The sequence below is a fragment of the Micropterus dolomieu genome, linkage group LG11, assembly GCF_021292245.1.
Source record: "Micropterus dolomieu isolate WLL.071019.BEF.003 ecotype Adirondacks linkage group LG11, ASM2129224v1, whole genome shotgun sequence".
Classification (NCBI taxonomy): domain Eukaryota; kingdom Metazoa; phylum Chordata; class Actinopteri; order Centrarchiformes; family Centrarchidae; genus Micropterus; species Micropterus dolomieu.
The window spans coordinates 19909777-19930147 of NC_060160.1; the positions used below are offsets into that span (position 1 = coordinate 19909777).

The 20371-nt window shown below is 38.9% G+C and overlaps 1 protein-coding gene across 1 annotated transcript; it reads left to right on the forward strand.

Moving 5' to 3' along the window:
* The first annotated feature begins 152 nt into the window (after positions 1–152).
* Positions 153–20025, forward strand: LOC123979180 (CD109 antigen-like). The gene is made up of 32 exons (XM_046062964.1): positions 153–172; positions 320–471; positions 562–590; positions 720–953; positions 1070–1192; positions 1305–1344; positions 1841–1922; positions 2007–2112; positions 2241–2349; positions 2441–2550; positions 2635–2826; positions 3144–3248; positions 3360–3422; positions 5538–5708; positions 5809–5961; positions 6632–6701; positions 6892–6955; positions 7085–7202; positions 11303–11416; positions 11587–11805; positions 11980–12121; positions 12909–13085; positions 13245–13326; positions 15959–16190; positions 16397–16568; positions 17032–17222; positions 17542–17691; positions 17854–17919; positions 18640–18773; positions 18951–19107; positions 19339–19441; positions 19605–20025. Exons 2-32 carry the CDS (start codon positions 321–323, stop codon positions 19805–19807), a joined length of 4062 nt encoding a protein of 1353 aa, XP_045918920.1. The 5' UTR covers positions 153–172; position 320; the 3' UTR covers positions 19808–20025.
* Positions 20026–20371: the final 346 nt, after the last annotated feature.

Sequence of the window (20371 nt, forward strand, 5' to 3'; positions counted from 1 at the left end):
AGTTCCAGATCACCTGTGCTTCACCAAGCGGCCACTGTCAGTTTGGTGTCTGTATCAAAAGTTGAACACGTGGCGAAGCGCGGAGCAGAAGCATGGATGGGATCTGGAGTCTGGTTGTGTGTGTGGGGGTTGTTTGTTCTGCTGTGCCTGGTTTGACTCAGGATTCATCCAGGTAAGCTGTGTGGTTTGTTACAATTATCCAATCATTTTTTTTTTTTAATACCAAAATTCATATTTTTTTATATGACTGCAGTTTTTATCTAATAATCCAACTCTTTTTACCTATCAATAAACAAGCCATTCCTCCTCTTTCTACTAGGATGTTGTTTCTGATCTCGGGTCCTGAGGTGTTGTATGCTGGGGTACCCACTCCACTGGCTGTCACCGTCCTAGCTAACTTCTCTGGCAGCGTCATGGCAGAAGTGGCACATGGCAACACCACAGTAGCCCAAACAGTGGACTTCCAAGGAGGTGACAACCCAATTACATTGAGGTTTGGATTTGATCTGCATAAGTGCCTTTTGACTTTTTAGAGAGCTAAAGTATCATTTTGTTTTTAAGGTTTGACCCGCCTCCTCACACTCCCTCCTGTGAGTATGACTTTCCTCCGTCTTGCTCGTTCTTCATTCAAAATACTTCTTTCTCAGAGATCCGAAAATACTTGGAAATGACCTGATATGACACACATGTTTCTGAAAATGCTTATTCGATCGCTCCAGATTCTTGGATCTGTAAACCAGAATTCCCTCTTAAACTTGACGGTGAGGGGCTACCAGGGGGGCAATCTCATCTTCACCAACACCACCAGCCTCAGGTTCAGCCTCAGGAATGTTTCCACCTTCATTCAAACTGACCTTTTGCGCTACCAACCGGCCAATACCGTCAAAGTCAGAATTGTGTCTGTGCAGTTGGACAACCATCCATACAAAGGCAAAGTGGATGTCTCTGTACAGGTAGGTCTCTGTCTTTCTGTGTGAATGAACAAAGCCAGAGAGGTTGAAAAGACTTTCAGTTGGGTAGTGTGTGGTGTGTGGTGGTAGGAAGTTTGACGTTCTTTTGTTACATGCAGGATCCCAGTGGGAACATTTTCAACAGGTGGGAGTCCACAGGGAATCTAGGGATTGTGCTGCACCAATTCAATTTATCCCAGACGCCTCCTCTTGGACAGTGGGCAGTCACAGCCACAATAAATGTAGGGTTGAAATATAGACATGTGTTTACCTTTGTATAGCATGCTGTCTAATAATAATAATAAGAATAAGAAAAGCATCGTCTCATTGTACTTCCTATACTTTTCCCTACAGGGTCTGACTTATAAGAAAGCATTCATTGTGGAGAATTATGGTAAGATATCTATCAGTTCATTGCAATATTAGCAGTATGGCTCTAAAGGCAATTAAATTTTGGTATAGACATTCATGAGATTGACAATGTAGGTTTTTTACTGAAATATCTATCCATCTGGATTTCATGAATTTTTGGTCCAGATATTCAAGGATACAGGAAATTCTAAATACAAATCAGCTGACTTTGCCTCCAGCACCACCACCAGGCCAAAATTCTTTTGTCCAATACTTTGGTTTATGACCAAATACCTGCAACTAATGACATTCCCATAAGCCTCAGCTGTACTATGTGTTTAGTGCTAATTAGCAAACTATGATGGCTTCTAAATATCAACTTGTTGTATGCACTATTAACATTTTAGCATCCAGATGTTAGCATTCAGCTCAAAGAACTGCTCTAGAGCCTCACTGAGCTGCTAGTGGCTGTAGACTCTCTTGTTTGTAAGTGAACTTAATTACTGCTATTCCCATAATTTTACTGACTGCGATTGCAGAGCGTCCTTACTTTGAAGTGCTGTTCAAGACACCTTCACAGGTCCTTGTTGGAGATGGCATCTCAGGATCAGTGAGAGCACTGTGAGTTCAATTAGCTTAGCAATAATATCACGTTCACACATAATTTTGTTAAGCGAGTATACAGTAGTACTTTTTTTCCTCTAGTTACCCTGGCGGACAACCTGTACAGGGCACACTAGCTGTCTCAGTCACTCTGGCATCTGTTGTACAAAATGCAACCTCTCCATTCATGCTAACACAAAATAAAAAGGTGAGCATTTTTTTCCCCTTGAGCTCATTTATGAAAGAACACTACAAGTAGACTCTCTGTGCTTTTAGCCAGCATTTACAAACTATCTGCTGAACAGTATTGGCTAACTTTTGACCATTATTATTTAGATCTATGGGTCAACACAGTTTTTCTTCAGCAAAGATCTGTTTCAAGCCCTCCACACATCAGGAATTAGTAGCCGTGTCCATGTTTCTGCATGTGTTAATGACTCCACAGGTGAGAGATATTTTGAAATTATGTTGATTTATGCATAGTATGCATCTCTGTTGCATCCTCAAAGCATTTACATCATCTCTTTTCACTCAAGGATTTAAAGCGAACAAAACAGTTGAAGTCCAATTTATGAAGAACACATTCCAGCTCTCGTTCCATGATTTTCCACCTGCACTAAAGCCGTCTTTAAACTTCTCTACAGAAGTGAGTGAATTCTCCTGTTTATTTGACATTTATTTTAAACCATTATTCCATGAGCTAACTACCTTCTCTGCTTCTCTTCCACAGCTAAGAATCTCTAGATTTGACAGAAAGCCACTCAGCTCACTGGATCTAACATACTCTGCTATGATTGAAGTCACTCAGAGAACATCCATGATGAATGCTGAACTGAAAACTCTGACACTTCCAGTGCCTGAGGACGGAAACATACACATAAAGTTTAAATTACAGGATCAAGTAGCTGTGCTTTTTATTCGGGTGAGTATTTTTGATATTTTGAGTACCTGGAATGTGGGTCCTTCGGGAGAAGTAGTGTGATTCGTTGGGTGTAAGAGGAGTAATTTCAGTACAGTAGGATTACAGACGTGTGTACCATTAATAAAATAACCCCAGGACCTGTAAACTTAAGTAAAGCAAACATCCTTAAAAAGAAAACAGAGACTGACTATGTGAGGTTTACTTTCCTTCACTATCAACGCAAAGAACACACATATTTTATGTATCCTCAATGATTATTTTAGTCCTCAGGTTCATATTTTTATATTATTATTATTATTATTATTATTATTATTCAGGCAAGATTCCAGTCCAGTGAGGAGACACTGGGGGTCTACAACAACTACTCCTCTCCTAGTGGCTCGTATATTCAGATCTCCCCAATCAACACCTTACCTGCACAGGTAACTCTAAACATATATTTTCTATCACTGTGATACATTAAAAAACATGCCTAGATTATGTTGTCTATTATGCAACCCAGACATAATTCATGTAACATTTTTAACTTTCAGATTGGATTGCCTCTTCAACTAGATGTGACGAGCACCTTTCAACCAAATAAGCTTCACTTTGTGGTATGCTCAATCAAATATATAAAATAACGCTATGTAATCTGCAAAAAACCTAACATAGCATTTTCTTAACTGCAGTAATGACATATAGCATATAGCAACATTATGTAAGATTTGTTTTTTTGTGCGTTTTGGTGCCCCTACTGTGTAATTTACCACTCCTGTAAATAAGTTTATGATCAAAAACTAGCAAGTCGACAATTTTGCTAACACAGCCAAGCAAGACTTAGCATGCCAGCTATTATTACTAATCTAACAGAAAGAAGCTCTTGCCAACGTTCGGCAGCCTCATGCTTGGTCACTCTCTTTTTCTCTTCTTAGCTTCCTCCATCGGTGTCCTCTTCCGTCTCTTCGCCTCTGCCATTAGCTAACATTACGTCCATAGAGGCTGCTGAGCCCAGTTATGTTACCCCGCTGGCCCGGCATGACACCGGCTAGCCTCTCCACAATCTGTTAATTTATAGTAGAAGAGTTAGAAAATATCGCTTGCAACTTGGCAACCAACGAAAGAGCACTGACAGTATCGTTTCCGACGTCCCAGTGTGTTACCTAATAAGTTTAACATTAACTTGAGATTTATAGACTGGTTTCTGTGCAAAGTCATCGCTGAGATGCAAGTGCAACTAGGGGGCAGAAAGCAGCACTCTGGCTGTGTCCGAAATCACCCACTACTCACTATATAGTGGACTATATAGTGTCAGCAGTCTAACCTCTTTCTCACTCTTTGAAACGTATGGCTGATTTTTCCCAAGTCAACAACTTTGCTAACACAGGCAAACCTCAAGCAAGTGCAACAACACAAGACATAGCAAGACAACTAATCTTACTTACTTGTCCAACAGAAAGAAGGCCACCTTGGCATCTGTCTTGCATCCTTGCAGCTCTTTTAGCTCCCGCCAACGAGTAAAAGCCAGTCTGATATTTGCTCTTCTTTAATTTTGTCCTCCTCCAACTTCTTCGGTCTTCTTGCAGCCCCTGCTGTGATATCCATACATAGAATACCAAGCTAGCTTCTTCCAAAGAATTTTCATTGCACATTATATACCCTTAGCTTCTTCTTATATCTTATCTACTAAAGGTTCTTGTTGTGTAATGTTACATAGGCCCAGAGTGGCAATAACAGACGCCATTATTCCTATTACAAGTCAGTGTACAATCAAAATGATTTTTAAGCTGTAATTTTAAGATAAAAATACTACAGTGTTGCATTAATGAATCAAGAGAGTGAGTGGTAATTATCAAAAGCAAAATACTTTTGTGTTTGCTGTAAAAGCGGTAGACGTAGTTTTTCTGTCATCCTTTATTTGTTACAATTTCAAGTATATTCTTTTACAAAATAAAATCAAAACAACGACCAACTAAGTATGGGAACCAAGTGAGTTATAAATTTCTTGGTCTAATGTCTTCTCAATCTGTCCAGAGCTAGATATCATATGATAATGTCCTCATTGTTTGCAGTTACGATGATCCATTTCTCCATTTTTTTTCTGGGAAAGGTGTCTTCATTATTCCTCAAGAAAAACATCACTTTTCCAATCACATACTGGAAATATCCCTTACTATGTCCATCCATTAAATACCATTTTAGTTTTGGCTGTTTTGCGGGCAACCAGTAGAATTTTACAAAGATACAGGTCGCTTCTCAGTACTGTTTTTTGTGTTATCAATCCAAGACACAATATCCTACTGTCTTTAGGAATTACATAACCTAAAATGTAGGAATCACATAACCATAACCTGGAGTTAATAATTTTTAAGCTGAGCTGTGATGAAAAAGCAAATTTGATTCTTCCAGCCCCATTAAGTCCATTTCCTGTACTGAATTTGTAATTTTTTGTTGTATAACCCAGCTATGATGGCATTCCTCCTCTGATATATCTACATTTAGTTCTGATTCCCATTTTACTTTGAATAGAGAACTTTTGTCTTTAGATATCTGTAAACCATGATACAATTTGGAATGTGTCTTCTATTATTTGCTTGTCACTGTTGAGCCTGCAGTACTGTCCAATGTTTTCAAATGTAGAGATCATTGTGGGAACTTATGGACCCCACTGGGCTCATTAATTAAAGAGGTTTGTGGTTAAATTAATTCCCTTTTTATTGTTGTCCTTCCAGGTGAGCTCTAGAGGTCAAGTGGTGGCTGCTGGGACAAAGAATACCTTTTCTTTTTTCCTGACCCCAACAGTGTCCTGGACCCCTGAGGCCTGTGTCACTGTCTACTGCATCCTTTCTGATGGAGAGGTCACCAGTGACACAGCACACGTACCCATCAACCAACAAAACTATGTACTTTAATTAGTTGTTTTTTTAGGTGTATTCTATCATATTATTCTAATAGGTGCGTAACTCTCCTGGATATGTCTGAGAGTGTGTTTGCTTTCCGCAGGTATCTCTAAAATGGAGCAATGACAAAGCCCAGCCAGGTGAGCAGGTATTGCTTTCTGTGACTGCCCTTGAACCCAGCTCCCAGGTAGGAATTCAGATAATGGGGACAAATGATGACGCGCCGCAGGCTGAGCTCGACTTGAACGCGAAGCAGGTATGACAACACCTTTTTGATTTGCCAAAGCCTAAAGGTGTGAAAGTTGTTTATATATTCAGACAAAAGAGCAAAACATAATCTCTGAAACTCAAAACGTCTAAAAGTCACCTATTTAGAGTTACTGTCAGATTTGCTTCATGTCTCCTTTGTCCATTTCACAGTTTAATTACAAAGCACCAGTCTTCTCAATCTCCTTAATCTGTTGTAAATTCTTCTTAGATGCACCTTTTCCTGTTAAACGCAGTGTGGGTATTCAGTGTGTAACCACTGAACTGGTTAGTCTTGATGTAACCTATCTGTCTGCTTTGTTAGGAGATGACTCTGTTCCTTCTAAGAGCTGGTAATTCTAGTGCGTTGGGTGCAGGACCTGAGGGCTGTTGATAGATGCACGAGGGAGGAAACAAAGCTTTACCACAATGGGCTGTTACGATGACCTCTCCTCATCTCCAAAGCACTGGTGGCGTGTATTATACACCTTTTAAAAAAGCGAGATCTGCCCAGGTGTTTATAGAGTGGAGACTATAAATCACCTGACCTATACTGTATATCACTAATGATGCATGATCTGATAGTGGACCTCTCAGTAAAGGCTTACATGCTAGTTTACAGCACAGCAACTATAACATATTACCATTGTTATAATTTTTTTAAATCTTTCATACCACAGGAATGTGATATTATGATGCTGAGCAATGCCAGACTACATAAGAAAAAACAACCTGATGGACCTAAAAATGGTATGAAAACACCCTGTGAATAATTCATATAGCATTTACTATTTGGAGTCCCCTCTTGTGGCCATTTAGCATATTGGATTGCTCCCAAAATTTCAATACTACTGGATTTAATCCTCATTCTTCAAATATTATACAGTCTGAGCTTCCTCCGATCTCTTCTCTATCTTCTTTGGGGTTGCCCTAATTGCAGAGAAATGCTGCAGCTATTGGATGGATGCCACTGAATCCTTGTTGTGGTTAGACACTAATGTTAGGTGAGTCCTGAAAGGTACATATGCTGGGAATGGGTAGGTGATTCAAATGAGTGGTCAGTATTAAATAAATATATAAGCACAGTTTACTGCAGACACATGTTTATGACATATTTCTGTCATTTCTATCAGTAATGAAACATGGACAAGTGAGAAGATAACAGTGCCAGATGGCTTTACTTCTCTGAGAGCTGTTGCAATGGTGATGTCAGACAACCTGGGTTTGAGCTTCTCTTCTGTGCCACAAAAGGTAACTAAATACTCACTGTATGAGCCTCTATATACCAGTGATGTTTCTCAAACTTTGGGTTTGTATTTCCCACATATCTAGTTTATTCCGTTTGCAAAAAGGATGTTGTGTTTCTTTGTACTGAAAAGGAGATGGGAAGTGAATTTTACTTTGATTTTCAGTCCTTCCCCATGGTGTCACTGAGAAACACCAAAGCTTAGTCAATTTGTACTGTCTTGTAAACAACTAAAAAACACTTTGTGCCATAAAGAATTACAGTTTTTTTGAATTTTCAACGTAATCTGACTTGATATTTTGTCTTTTTGATGGTGATAACAATATTTGAGTTTATTTAATATTATAATGTCAAAACAATAAGACGCTACATGCTAGCAGGTCTGCGGCAGTATTTAGGCACAGTGGTGCTTTAAGTTGAATGTAACTTTAGCATGCTAACATTCTCACAATAACAATGCTAGCATGCTGATGTTAAGCACTTAAAATGTTTAACATGGTCACCATCTTAGTTCAGCGTGCTAGCAAGCTAGCATTGTGTAATTAGCACTAAACACAAAGTGCCGCTGAGGGTGAAAGGACTGTCATTAGCTTTGCAGATATTTTAATGCTTTAGACTGTAAAAATAATGAGTTGGTGTGTTCCAAATATCCAGTGTTATGAATTATTTTTTTTGGATAAGTTTTATGTGAGATTTCCAGCAAATCTTGTCATCTATAATCACTCCAAGGAATTTCATTTCATACACTCTTTCTGACACCTTCGATTTGCAGCTGAACTTGATTGATTTACAAGTGCCAAATATCATGAAGTTAGTTTTGCTCAAATTTAATGATAACTTATTTGTGTCAAACCACTGTTTTATTTTTCTGAATTCTGAAGTGATTAAGTCCAGGAGTTGCTGTAAATTCTGATCAGAACCAAATATGTTTGTGTCATCTGCAAATACTACAAATTTCAGTAGTTCAGATACTTTACATATGTCTTTTATGTAGAGGATAAATAATTTTGGTCCCAACACAGACCCCTAGGGGACACCACACGCAATGTCCAAACATTCAGATGTGTAATCTCCCAACTTCACAAATTGTTGCCTGTCTTTTAAATAACTGCTTAACCAATTCAGCACTGTCCCCCTAGTCCCGAGCCTTTCCAGTTTATTGATTAATATTTCATGATTAATTGTATCAAATGTTTTTTTTTCAAATCAATGAATACCCCAACTCCATATTTCTTTTTGTCAGTGGAATTTGTGATTTCTTCAATTAGTTCAGTTCCATATCCATATTGGCTGTCAGTAAGTAATTTGTATTTATCTGTGAATTTGTCCAATCTGTCATTGAAGAGTATTGTGGCAGTAGAGAGACAGGCCTGTAATTTGTGAAGTAGTATTTATCTCCAGTTTTGTACTGAGGCATGACTTTTGCTGTTGTCAGTTTTTTGTTGGAAATTGACCAGTTTTGAATGACAAATTGAAAATGTGAATTAATGGTTTTGAGATCCCCTCAATTACATTTTTTTACTATCTTCATATCTATTTCGTTACAATCAGTGTATGCTTTAGTTTAGCATTTTTTAACAATGTCTATTATTTCTTTTTCTTCTACTGCTTTAAGAAACATTGAACATAGATTTCTTTCAATGAGATCATTATATCTCTTTTCGATTATCTGTGGAATAGGAATTTTTCCAGCTAAATCTGGTCCAACATTTGTTGGTTATTGACCACATCCTCCATGTTATTAATGTTCTTTTCATTACCAATGAAAGACTGTCTCGTGCCCCTTCTTATAATACAGTTTAGTATATTCCATATACCCTTCATAATATTTTTATTATCTAAAAATTTAGTATCGTATTCTCTTACAAGTTCTCATAATCTTAATTAACTTCTTTTTATATTTCTTATATTTATTTTCTGCTTCTATAGTTCTGTGTTTAAGAAATTCTCTATAAAATGCATTTTGTAATCCTTTTGAAATCCATTGTCTATCACTTTATTTTTGTTTTCTGCAATATTTGTTCATCAGACAATTCTTATCATATAATACTTTAAATATTCAAAGGAATTCATGTACTTTATCAATGTCTTTTTCCTTATATACTGTATTATTTCGCAGTCTTGTGAAAGCAAATCATCTTTAAAAGCAACCATAGACTCTTCTGTTCTGACCTGTCTGAATAGAAGTTTGTTTTGCTTTTTAGATGTGTAGTTGCTGTTGTAAACTGTAAAAACTGGTAGGTGGTCACTGATGTCAATTATTAATAGTCCACTCACTGTATTGTTATCTATGTCATTTGTAAAAAATATTATCAATTAATGTTCTGTGTAATGTACAGTGGGAAGTAATCCTGCTCAGTCTGGTAATTTTTGGGGAAAAGCCCAGACTAAACACTGTATTGATAAAATCTGTCATATTGTGCGTATTTGGATTTAGCAAATCAATGTTGAAATCACCACAGATGAACATGAATTTCTGATTTGTTTTTGTAAATATTTCCTCCAACCAATCCTTAAATAAATCAATATTAAAACCTGGTAATCTATAGATACAACTTACAATAACATTTTTCGTTTTTTCCCTACATACTTCTATTGTGACACATTCAAGTAAATCATCCACCACTGTAGACATTTTCCCTCCACCTTGTAATTTGATTTCTTGTCCACATACAAAGCCACACCACCCCCATTCTTGTTTTCTCTGTTAATACAAAACATTTCATATCCTTTAATTTCAAAATCTGAGCCCTTTTCACTGTTTATCCTAGTTTCAGATATAGCAATTATATTGAAAGGCTGTTTGAACTGATTTAGATAATATTTAATGCTGTGAAAGTTAGCGTATAGGCTTCTGCTGTTAAAATAGATTATTGATAATTGTAATATTAAACTGTTCATTTGTGTAATAAAAGCAATTGCTGTTGGCGTTGTGGAAAAAGTTGTGTACAGGATCAGTACCATTTTCCAAGTCCTGTGAGTGATGTTCAGTGTATTGAAATGTTCAGATGAGATGTTCAGCTTTAAATTATCATGATCAACAATCCTCTGTAGTAGTTGATTAGCTCTGGTGAATGTGTGAATTGTGAAAGATGTCAAAGTGTGGTCAGCGATTCAGCATACCTTAAATATTTTCTATTTTGGTGTACTGGACCGGGGATGTAGGATCAGTTTGTCATGTCACAGATGTCCCACCTTTCTCTCGTAGCTCTCAGATCCGGCATCAGTTCCTTCCTTTTTCTTCTGACACTATCCGTGAAATCATCGTTGATAAAGATTTTGGATCCTTTCAGTGACTTGGTGCATTGTAGTATGGCAGATCTATCCTTGTGCCTCAGAAATTTCACCACAATTGGCCTTGTTCTGTCTCCTCCAGGTTTCCTGTACAGTGGGCCCTCTCCACTTCAACCTCTCCCTGCAGCTGTAACTTCTCCGCCAGTACTTTCTTCACTTTCTCCTCGACCCAGGTCTCTCCTGGTGCCTCCTGTATTCCCTCAAAAATTAGGCTGTTACGCCTGGATTGTCCCTCCAAATACTCCATTTTGTCAGTGACAGCAATTAAACTGTCTTTAAAGATGTCTGACTGCATGGCGTTGCAGCGTTGGGTTTGCTTAGCGATATCAGTTTTTAATGTCATTTACATGACATGGGGCCAGTGTATGAGTGAGTGTGAATGTTAGTTTCCGTTTGAGCACTTAGGCTCAGTGTATGAATGTGTGTGACTGGTGAATGCAGATGTAGTGTAAAAGTGCTTTGAGTGGTCGAAAGACACACAAGACAAGACAAGTACGGAGCATTTACTTTTACATCTTTTTGTGTAAATTGCAAGCTGGTTTTTATGTCCTGTAGATGCTTATTTATTGCATCCAGTCTGTTGTTTGTGGAGTCCACAATGATTTTAACAAAGCCTTTGAAGTTATGTTGTTTTTTTAGCAGTGCCCCGAACACTTCCTTATGTTGCATCAGTTCAGATACGATCAGAACAGATAGCTAAATGTTGTAAGTGATCAATCTGTCAACAAGCTCTCTGTTGAAGGTGCGCTCTCTCTCACATCTCTCTCATGATGAACTGCTTTTGAATAGGTTCCTGTTCTGTCATTCACAGTTGATTGTGTCCAAAGATTTTTCCTTGGCTCTGGATGTCCCATCACATCTCATTAGAGGAGAGGAGATTGTGCTGGAGGTGAACATCATCAGCCATTTAGAGCATGATATAGAGGTATGAACATTACATACATTTGTCAAGTCTTTCTTTTGATACAACAAGAAACTGATGATTTTTTGGTATTTGCCAATAATTAACACTTGTCACTGTCATTTATGACACACAGTAAGTAATCCCTCTTTGTCTTAAAGAATTGTGCTTTACTTTCATGTTTCTCTCCACAGGTCATCGTGCTGATAGCACAAAGTGAGGCCTTTGAGTTTGTTTTAGAAGACAAAGGGGATGCCGCGGTGGTAAATGCACAAAAGCTCACATTAGGGAGTCATGGGTCTGCTTCAGCGCTTTTCCCTATAAGGCCTGTTGCTCTGGGCGAGATGGAAATATCTGTGGATGCCGTATCTGCGGAGGCCTCAGACAGCCTTGTTAGGAGAATGCTTGTGAAGGTGTGGTATAATGGATAAATAATATCTATGAATTTAGTGTGTGAAGTCTTCTTTTTCTGGCTATTCATGTGATGTCTCAATATAAAGTATTCGGGAAGTAGCAGGAAATGCAACATTTTACGTGTGATACGGTTAATCCTATGATAACAGTGAATTTCTTCCATGTTCCCGAAGCCTGAGGGAGTTAAACAGACCTTCTCAGAGACTTTGTTCCTGGAGCTGGAACCACTGAAACACAACTATTCCAGATACGTCTCCTTCTCCTTTCCACCAGATGTGGTACCAGGCAGTCAGAGGGCCCATGTGGCATTGGTTGGTACGTCTACCATTTATCCTCTCTGTTGTGCCAGTGGCCGTTTTCCTCTTAGTGCTCCTCTTGTTTACTTTAAGTCAATTAGACATGTGTGATATGTGCTTGCATTTTCTGTAATGTTTAGATGATGTGGTATGCACATCCAGCTCAGTGCTGTCGTGAAAACATTTAGGTACTGGAAGTTGAAAAATGGAGACGATGGACATCAAACAAGAATGTTTACAGCGGGCAGATTCTGAACAGCTGTCAGGCTGTTTGGCTTGGCTCCATTCAGGTTGAGGGATGTTGGGCATTTGTCATGGTAGAAAGGCAAGCCTAAGGCATTTTCCTTAGAAGGAGCCAAATTTGTGGTTTTTGTTGTGATAGTGAGTTTTATTAAACATCGAGCAAATGTGCAGGATGGAGTTTTTTTCTCAGGTGTAGCTTTCTGCTTGTGATGGTATTCTATGGTTTCTTCTCCAGTCATTTATACCTTTTAACGTCACTGCTGTGACTTTTCAAGTGGCCATTTTTAAAATATTGCTTCCTATAGTTGCCACACACAACTGCTATGGTAAATCACACATTTTAGGGTTTTCCTGAGAGATCGTTTAGTGAAACTACTGCTTCTAAATGCCACAACACACAAATCACTCCAATTCAGATTCCTTTTTAGTAGTTTGCAGCCATATGGTAAAGGTTGGAAAAGTTCTGATTACTTACAGTACAGACACTTTCTGTCACCAGAAAGGTCTTTCCAGTCTAAAACATATTGTGCAAGCCACCTTTCCACCTGTATTGCTTTACACAGGTGATATCTTGGCCCTGTCTGTCCGAAACTTGGATTCACTGGTTCAGATGCCTCTTGGTTGTGGGGAGCAGAACATGATCCACTTTGCTCCAAATATTTATGTTCTCCATTACCTGAACACGTCAAACCAGGACAATAAGGAGATCAGGAGCAGGGCTCTGGGCTACATGATGAAAGGTAAGCAGCCTTTACATGAGTAACATGAATCACAGTAAATGTATTGTATACAGTATAAGCTATGGGCAAGGCTATTTCATGTGCTACTTTAATGTAATAGAACATATTTTCATGCTTCATTGGATTGAGTGGCAAGCTTGTTATATTTTCTGCTGCAAGGATACCAGAGACAACTGTCCTACCAACAAAGTGATGGTTCATTCAGTGCTTTTGGAGACAACAACACCACTGGTAGCACATGGTAAGTCATAAATGTAATGGTACACTTGTTGCAGGGATTTGCAAATATTCAGTAGTGTTATGTAAATTACTGTAAAATTTCAATTAAAAGCCTAGTCTCAATTAGACGCCTGTCCCATTTACTGGCCTAGTTTGGCTACACATTTAATAAAAAAAACAAAAATAAAAATGCAGGTCTCAATTAGAAGCTTGTTCAGATTTTTATATTAGTTCTTTGGATGTATTAAACCTCTGAAAGCCCACTGGGTAGTCCGCTTGAGCTAGTTCAAAGCTGCTTACTGTAGATTGCACTTTTTGTCAATATGGACATGCTACATATCGTACATCGGTTAGATTCTGCACCTTTCAATCGTTCAGTTCATTTTACAGTGAGCAACAGTGTGTCCTTTAGGTTGGCCTAGATGGGCTGTCTCTGGAGGCTAGATCAAATGTATGATTCATAATTGATACCTGGATTGATACCGGACTCCGCGCTACAGCTGGTAGGCTTCCAACTATACAGAGCGGACTGCGACACTGCTCTGTCCGGGAAAACAAAAGGTGGAGGTGTCTGTTTTTACATCAGCAGTGGCTGGTGTAACGATGTGACAGTGTTTCAGCAGCACTGTTCTCCTAATCTGGAATATTTTATCTTAAACTTTAAACTGTTTTACTCCCCCCTGTGAGTTTTCTTCATTTACTCTAATTGGTGTGTACATTCCACCGCAGGCCAATGTGCAGGACGAACAGGTGGCCAACCGGATACTGTGTGTGGAGCAGACAAACCCGGACTCCCTTGTTATTGTTCTTGGTGACTTTAAAAGAGGAAACCTCAGCCAAGAACTCCCCAAATACAGACAGTTTATAGTGTCCCACTAGAGAGGAGAACAATTTGGATAACTGCTACAGTACAGTAAGCAGTGCCTATCACGCCGCCCCCCGCGCTGCACTGGGTCACTCTGACCACGTCATGGTCCACCTGATTCCTGCATACAGGCAGAAATTAAGGCTCTGAAAACCTGTAGTGAGGACATCAAAGTAGTGGACCAGTGAAGCTGTAGAGGACCTTCAGGCGTGTTTGGATTTGACTGACTGGGATGTTTTCAGAACTGCTACCAACAATGGACTGCACAGTGGATGTGTTATGCTGTGACGTCCTACATCAGCTTCTGCGAGGACAGCTGTGTACCATCGCGGACCAGGGGGAGTTATAACAATGACAAACCCTGGTTTACAGCCAAACTCAGACATCTATCCACCCTGAAACACTGCGCTGACCAGCTGTCTCCAGTGTTCAGACATTTTTAACACATCACTGGAGACATGCCTGCTTAATAGCCTCCACCATCATCCGTGTCCCCAAAAAACAAAGGACCACCGGACTAAATGTCTACAGACCCATCGCCCTGACCTCTGGGGTAATGAAGTCTTTTGAGCGCCCACTCTTGGAACCCCTGCAGTTCGCCTACAGAGCCAACAGGTCTGTAGACGATGCAGTTAACATGGCCCTTCACTTCATCCCCCAGCATCTGGACTCACCAGTAACCTATGCCAGGGTCCTGTTTGTGGATTTCAGATCTGCTTTCAACACCATCATCCCGGCCCTGCTGCAGGACAAGCTCTCCTATCTGAGTGTACCTAACTCCACCTGCAGGTGGATCACAGACTCCTGATGGACAGGAAGCAGTATTTGGGAAGTGTACACACCAATACGCTGCTGCCACTGCCAGGGACTAGGGCAGGCTGCAGTGTATCATTCATTCTGCAGAGAAGGTGATTGGCTGCAATCTTCCATCTCTTAGGGTCTGTACGCCTCCAAGACTCTGAGGCGAGCAGGAAAGATTGCATCTGACCCCTCCCACCCTGGACACAAACTGTTTCAGACACTTTCCTCTAGCTGGAGGCTGCGGTCAATCAGGACCAAAACAGCTTCTTCGCGTCTGCAGCTAGCCTCATTAACAAGGCCCAGTTCCCCCACTGACACTCGCCCCTTTTAAATACTTTAAACGTCTTTGCACACAGAAAAATTTTGTCATTTCATATCATTGCACAAACCTGGCATATTGCACATATTTGTTGTTAATCATTTTTATTCTTATATATTTTGTCAATTTATATATTTATATAAATATCCTCTCTCGCTGCAATACGTCTGCACAACACAAACCCTGAGTAATGCACATGTAAATATCTGCCATCTTTTTTTCTTTTTTTTTTTAATGTCAACTGTGTGTTTGTCTAAAAAGCAAATTCCTTATATGTGTAAAATACTACTTGGCAATAAAGCTCTTTCATATTTCTGACTCTGATTTCTGACATGTTATAACTAATATTCATACTGGTTGAAATGAACAATTTGATAGTAGCCAATTTACCATCTTTACTGAGCAAGAGTTTTGCGCAAAAGGAATTAAAGGCCTGTCCCAAATATAGGCAGGGTGAGTTCAGTGTTTGAAGCAAATAAAAGCGAGGGCTATTAATTGAAGTACATTCATCTCACTAAATCTTGCTGGGACCTAGTTAAAATAAGCATTATCTTTTTTTTTTGCCTTTTTTCTTTTCTGAGGGGACATCAAGTTGTGTTAGTTTAGAAGGCAAAAAAATGCTTATAATTTCTCTGCTGCTAATGCTCTGTCTCCTTTCTGTGGTCCCAGGTTGACAGCCTTTGTGCTGAGGTGCTTCCTCCAGGCTCAACCCTACATGCTGATAGACAACAATGTCCTGGTCAGGGCCATGACTTGGCTCTTGAAACAGCAGGGGCCCAAGGGAGAGTTCAATGAGGTGGGCAATTTGATCCACACGGAGATGCAGGGAGGACTGGATAATGGTCCGGTGGCACTCACTGCCTATGTATTGATGACACTGCTGGAGGATGAGCGCTTTGTGGTGAGTTAGGGAAATGTGTGTATTTCAGTAAAGAAAGTTACAATATGGGATTTTACAAAATTCCCACATTTGGGAATGAGCTAAAACTATATTGTTGCTGTGTCAACTGTAAACTCTATAGATTTTATCATATTTAAGCGCTGTATATGAAGTTTATGAGGAAAAGAGGTCAACTGTAATATTTTGTCTGGTTCCTCTGTGTGAAGGAGATGCACCCAGGCAGTGTGTCCCTGGCCCAGAGCTACCTGGAGGACAAAGTGTCCAGTGGAGTGGTCAGTAACTACAGCCTGTGTCTGGTGGCTTATGCTTTATCTCTGGCCAATAGTCCTGTGGCTAGCAATGCCTTGGCTGAGCTCAGCAGGAGAGCTGACTACAGAGGTAATGTAGTGAAGGTATTCTAGGCTTTTGTGTTCAGGAATGTGCAAAAGTCACATATCTACTTTAATTCCTTACTTACGTTTGTTTTCTATGTCATTCGTATTATTGTTTTTGATAAAAGAGACGGGGTTCTATGAAACTGCCACTCTGTGGACAAATACATTATCTGCTACATTTCAATACTGATTGGCCTGTCATTGTAGCAAAAGAGCAAGGGTTACAAAATTATTATGAAAACTTTCAATTATTGATATAAAGAAATGGTGCAGGCAAAATCTGACTCTTGTGGTTCTGAAACGTCCTTTGATCTAACTTCTTATAGAAGAAGAAGAGCAGCAGCAATAAAAAGCAGCACTTTGTGTTTGATTAAATGACATTAGTGGAGATTTTTTAAAGTTGTGCAGCATGTTAAATCTTTGAACAAGCTTATATTAATTACAATGTCTGTTATCATATTCAAAAGATGGAGTCATGATGTGGAGATCCTCAGCTGGCCTGGAGTCACATGACTGGCAGCCGCGCTCAGCACAGATCGAGATGACCTCTTATGTGCTGCTGGCTCTTTTTAGGCATGGCAGCTTTGTGGAGGGCATTGCACTCTTTAAATGGTTAAGCAAGCAGAGAAACCATCTAGGAGGCTATGGGACGACACAGGTGACACATTTTTTGTTACTCGAAATTGTTGTTTAACTATGCAGCTGGAAATACAATAAGACCCGTTTGTTCAAAATACATAACAAACTAGCGAGAATTGAAAGTTTTTACCATCTTCATGTTACTGGCCAGCACATGCTGAAAGCTTGAGGAGACTCATGATGAAATTTGAAATGCCAATTTTGCAATTATGTCTTATTCAAACTGACATAATATACATTCAGTTTTGTTCATTAATTGGTGGAAAGCCACATCACAGTTTTAGCCATATTGCAAAAAAATAAATGCCTATTCTGCACCTCCCCCTTGTCTTCCTCAGGACACAGTAGTTGCCCTCCAGGCTCTAGCTTACTACGCTGCCTTCAGTGGTGCCAATGCCATTGACCTCAGGCTCAGCATATCTGCCCCACCTTCTTCGTCACTGTTTCACATCAACTCCACCAATTATCAGACGTATCGGAGCCAAAAGGTAATCGATCTGGGTGAAATCCCATGCTTTTTGTGCAGCTTATATATGATTTGATGTATTGGATATTTATGTATATGTGTTGATATTACTTTATGCTGAATTTACTTTGACTATATTATTGTCATCCTTTCTTTATTTTCCTACTATTACTTTTTTTCTTAGATTAATGCTGACAAAGATCTAAATCTACATATATACATGGAAGGAAGAGGATTTGCAATATTTCAGGTACTGTTATACAGTGTTTCTGTTGTTCTTTGTCTGTGCTGTTCAGTCATTAAATTACATTTATTAACGTAAACTGAAATTTGATGAACAGTTTGCATCTTTAATATGAGTTCTGCTTAACCTATCCGTGTTTAAGGAAAATGTAACACCACAACTCCAAATTACCCCTCCAACATATTCAACTCAACATACAGTATAGAATCATTTCACAACTGGAGCATGACCAGAATAAATTGAATGCAGCAGCTGTGCATTCTAACTTCAATCAGCACAATGTACTCCATTGTAAATGCTAAACCAAAACAGCTAAATGCAAATGCAGCATGATAATGGACTCCCAGCAATTAACATCTGGAACACATACTGTAGCTTGAAGTCCTGTCTTTGTTTAGTGTGTCCGGATAATATCAGTCAGAGGAGGGCATTGGTGAAAGGGTAATCTTTTCACTATGTTCAATATTACAACCTGTTGTCTTCTGTTCCAGACCCCCTCTATTACCTTGTTTTAACCTTCCGTGATTCAGTGCTTTAATGTTGAAACAAGTAAACAAATACAGAGATTCAATCTTTACTTAATTTTTGCTTTAAATAATGGAGAGTTTCCTCAGAAAAGTAACAGATACTGTTTTTGTGACCACTTAATCATAATCTCTGGCAATATGGTAAAGTTCTTCAGCACTAAATCTTTACATTTTTAAAAATCACCATGAATCCTTCCAGATGAATATCTTTTACAACTTGGGGAGCAAAGAATTTTCACAGAACCTCGCCACAGACGAGGAGGCTTTCTCATTGAGTGTGGATGTTTCTGAGGAAGGAGACCTCATTCACATGCTGGTATCTATATGCGCAAGGTACAACACACGGACTTAAATCAAGTTACTTTCTTCTTCTTTTTTTCCACATGTATTGTAAAATGTGCCTGTATTAATGACATCATCCATATTTCAAGGTTATTTTGTCATGCCTATTAAATATTTTGTAAAACAAGGGACTCAAATAATATGGCGTCTTGCTTTTATCCTCTCTAGATTAAAGAACAATCAAGAGATATCTAAGACGGGCATGGTTATATTGGAAGTAGGCATGCTAAGTGGTTTCAGTCTCTCTCCTGGATCTGCTGCCCCAACAAATCTTATCAGGAAGGTAGAGATACTGCCTGGGAAAGTCAGCCTCTACCTCGATTCAGTAAGTGTTTCATCATGTTGTCATTTTGTGGGCAGGCATGAAAAGTTGTGGAGGTTTTTGTTGCACTTCACACTGACTTCTCTCCTTCCACTTGCATCTGAAATTAATCGAAAATATGTTTCCTACACCAGATACTTGTACACATTCCCAAGATATGAAAGAATATGATAAGTAAATGCTATATTGTGTTTTACCACATGTCATCATTCACTTTTCTGGTCCCTTTTGCAGCTTACCAAGTCAGAGGTTTGTATCACACTTTCAGTCTTCAGAGAATACATGGTGGCCCATGTAAAGGATGCTGTGGTGCAGGTTTACGACTACTATGAACCCAGTGAGTTTGAAACAGTTATGATGCTATTAAAGTCTGCTTTCTCTTGTGTTGAAAAAGTCAAAAACCACTAAGCTCACTGGCCAGTATGATTTAGCAGTGATAGACACAGGGTGTTATGTACTGATTGTCATAATATCATTTGATTATTTTCCCTGTCTCACAGCGACAAAAGCAACAAGAACGTACAACTCAGATGTTCTGCAAAACATGGACTCCTGCTTCTTCTGTGGTGAAAACTGCGAACGCTGCAGGCCTGGAATCACAATCTCAGTGGACTCCTCGGTCTCATCTCGCTCAATAAGCAGCGCCACCTACAGCTTGTTTTGCCTATTACTTGGAGTCACCGCTTTTTTTGCTGTAGTCTAATTATTGAATTATAGCTGAAATTTAATCAGACATAATGAATATACCTTGAGGCATAATTTTAGCATGTACACACATGGTGCTCTTTTGCTCAGTGCACGTGACTTCTACTGTTTGTGAATGAGAAAATACTTCTAGTCTTTGGAAACATTTTAACCTATCTGTTAAATTTCATATCTGTACACAGCCTATTTTTCGGTTTGATACATTAAAAAAACAAATAAAATAATTTCTTTAGGCCGCTAAGTTTGTGAAACCTGCCATTCTCTTTATGATTCCATGTGTTGACTGGAATAGAAATTCCACGTGCAGTTGGCAGCAGAACAAATGAAAAGGATTTATTTGTCAGTTCCACATGTCCTGTTGGCATCATTTTGGCAAAAAAAGTGTGTTAAGCAGAGGCAATTTAAAGGCTAAAATAAGATTTATTCTTCAGCTCCACTGTGCTTTCCAGCAGATGACAGACTTTTTGGTTTAATATATATATATATATATATATATATATATATATATATATATATATATATATATATATATATATATATATATATATATATATATATATAT

Excerpts from the sequence above, each read along its gene's own strand:
- LOC123979180 (XM_046062964.1), top strand. The coding sequence starts at position 321 with ATGTTGTTTCTGATCTCGGGTCCTGAGGTGTTGTATGCTGGGGTACCC. Across the intron at positions 472-561 it reads AACAGTGGACTTCCAAGGAG|GTTTGACCCGCCTCCTCACA; the intron begins GTGACAACCCAA and ends TTTGTTTTTAAG. Across the intron at positions 19,108-19,338 it reads TCAGCCTCTACCTCGATTCA|CTTACCAAGTCAGAGGTTTG; the intron begins GTAAGTGTTTCA and ends TCCCTTTTGCAG.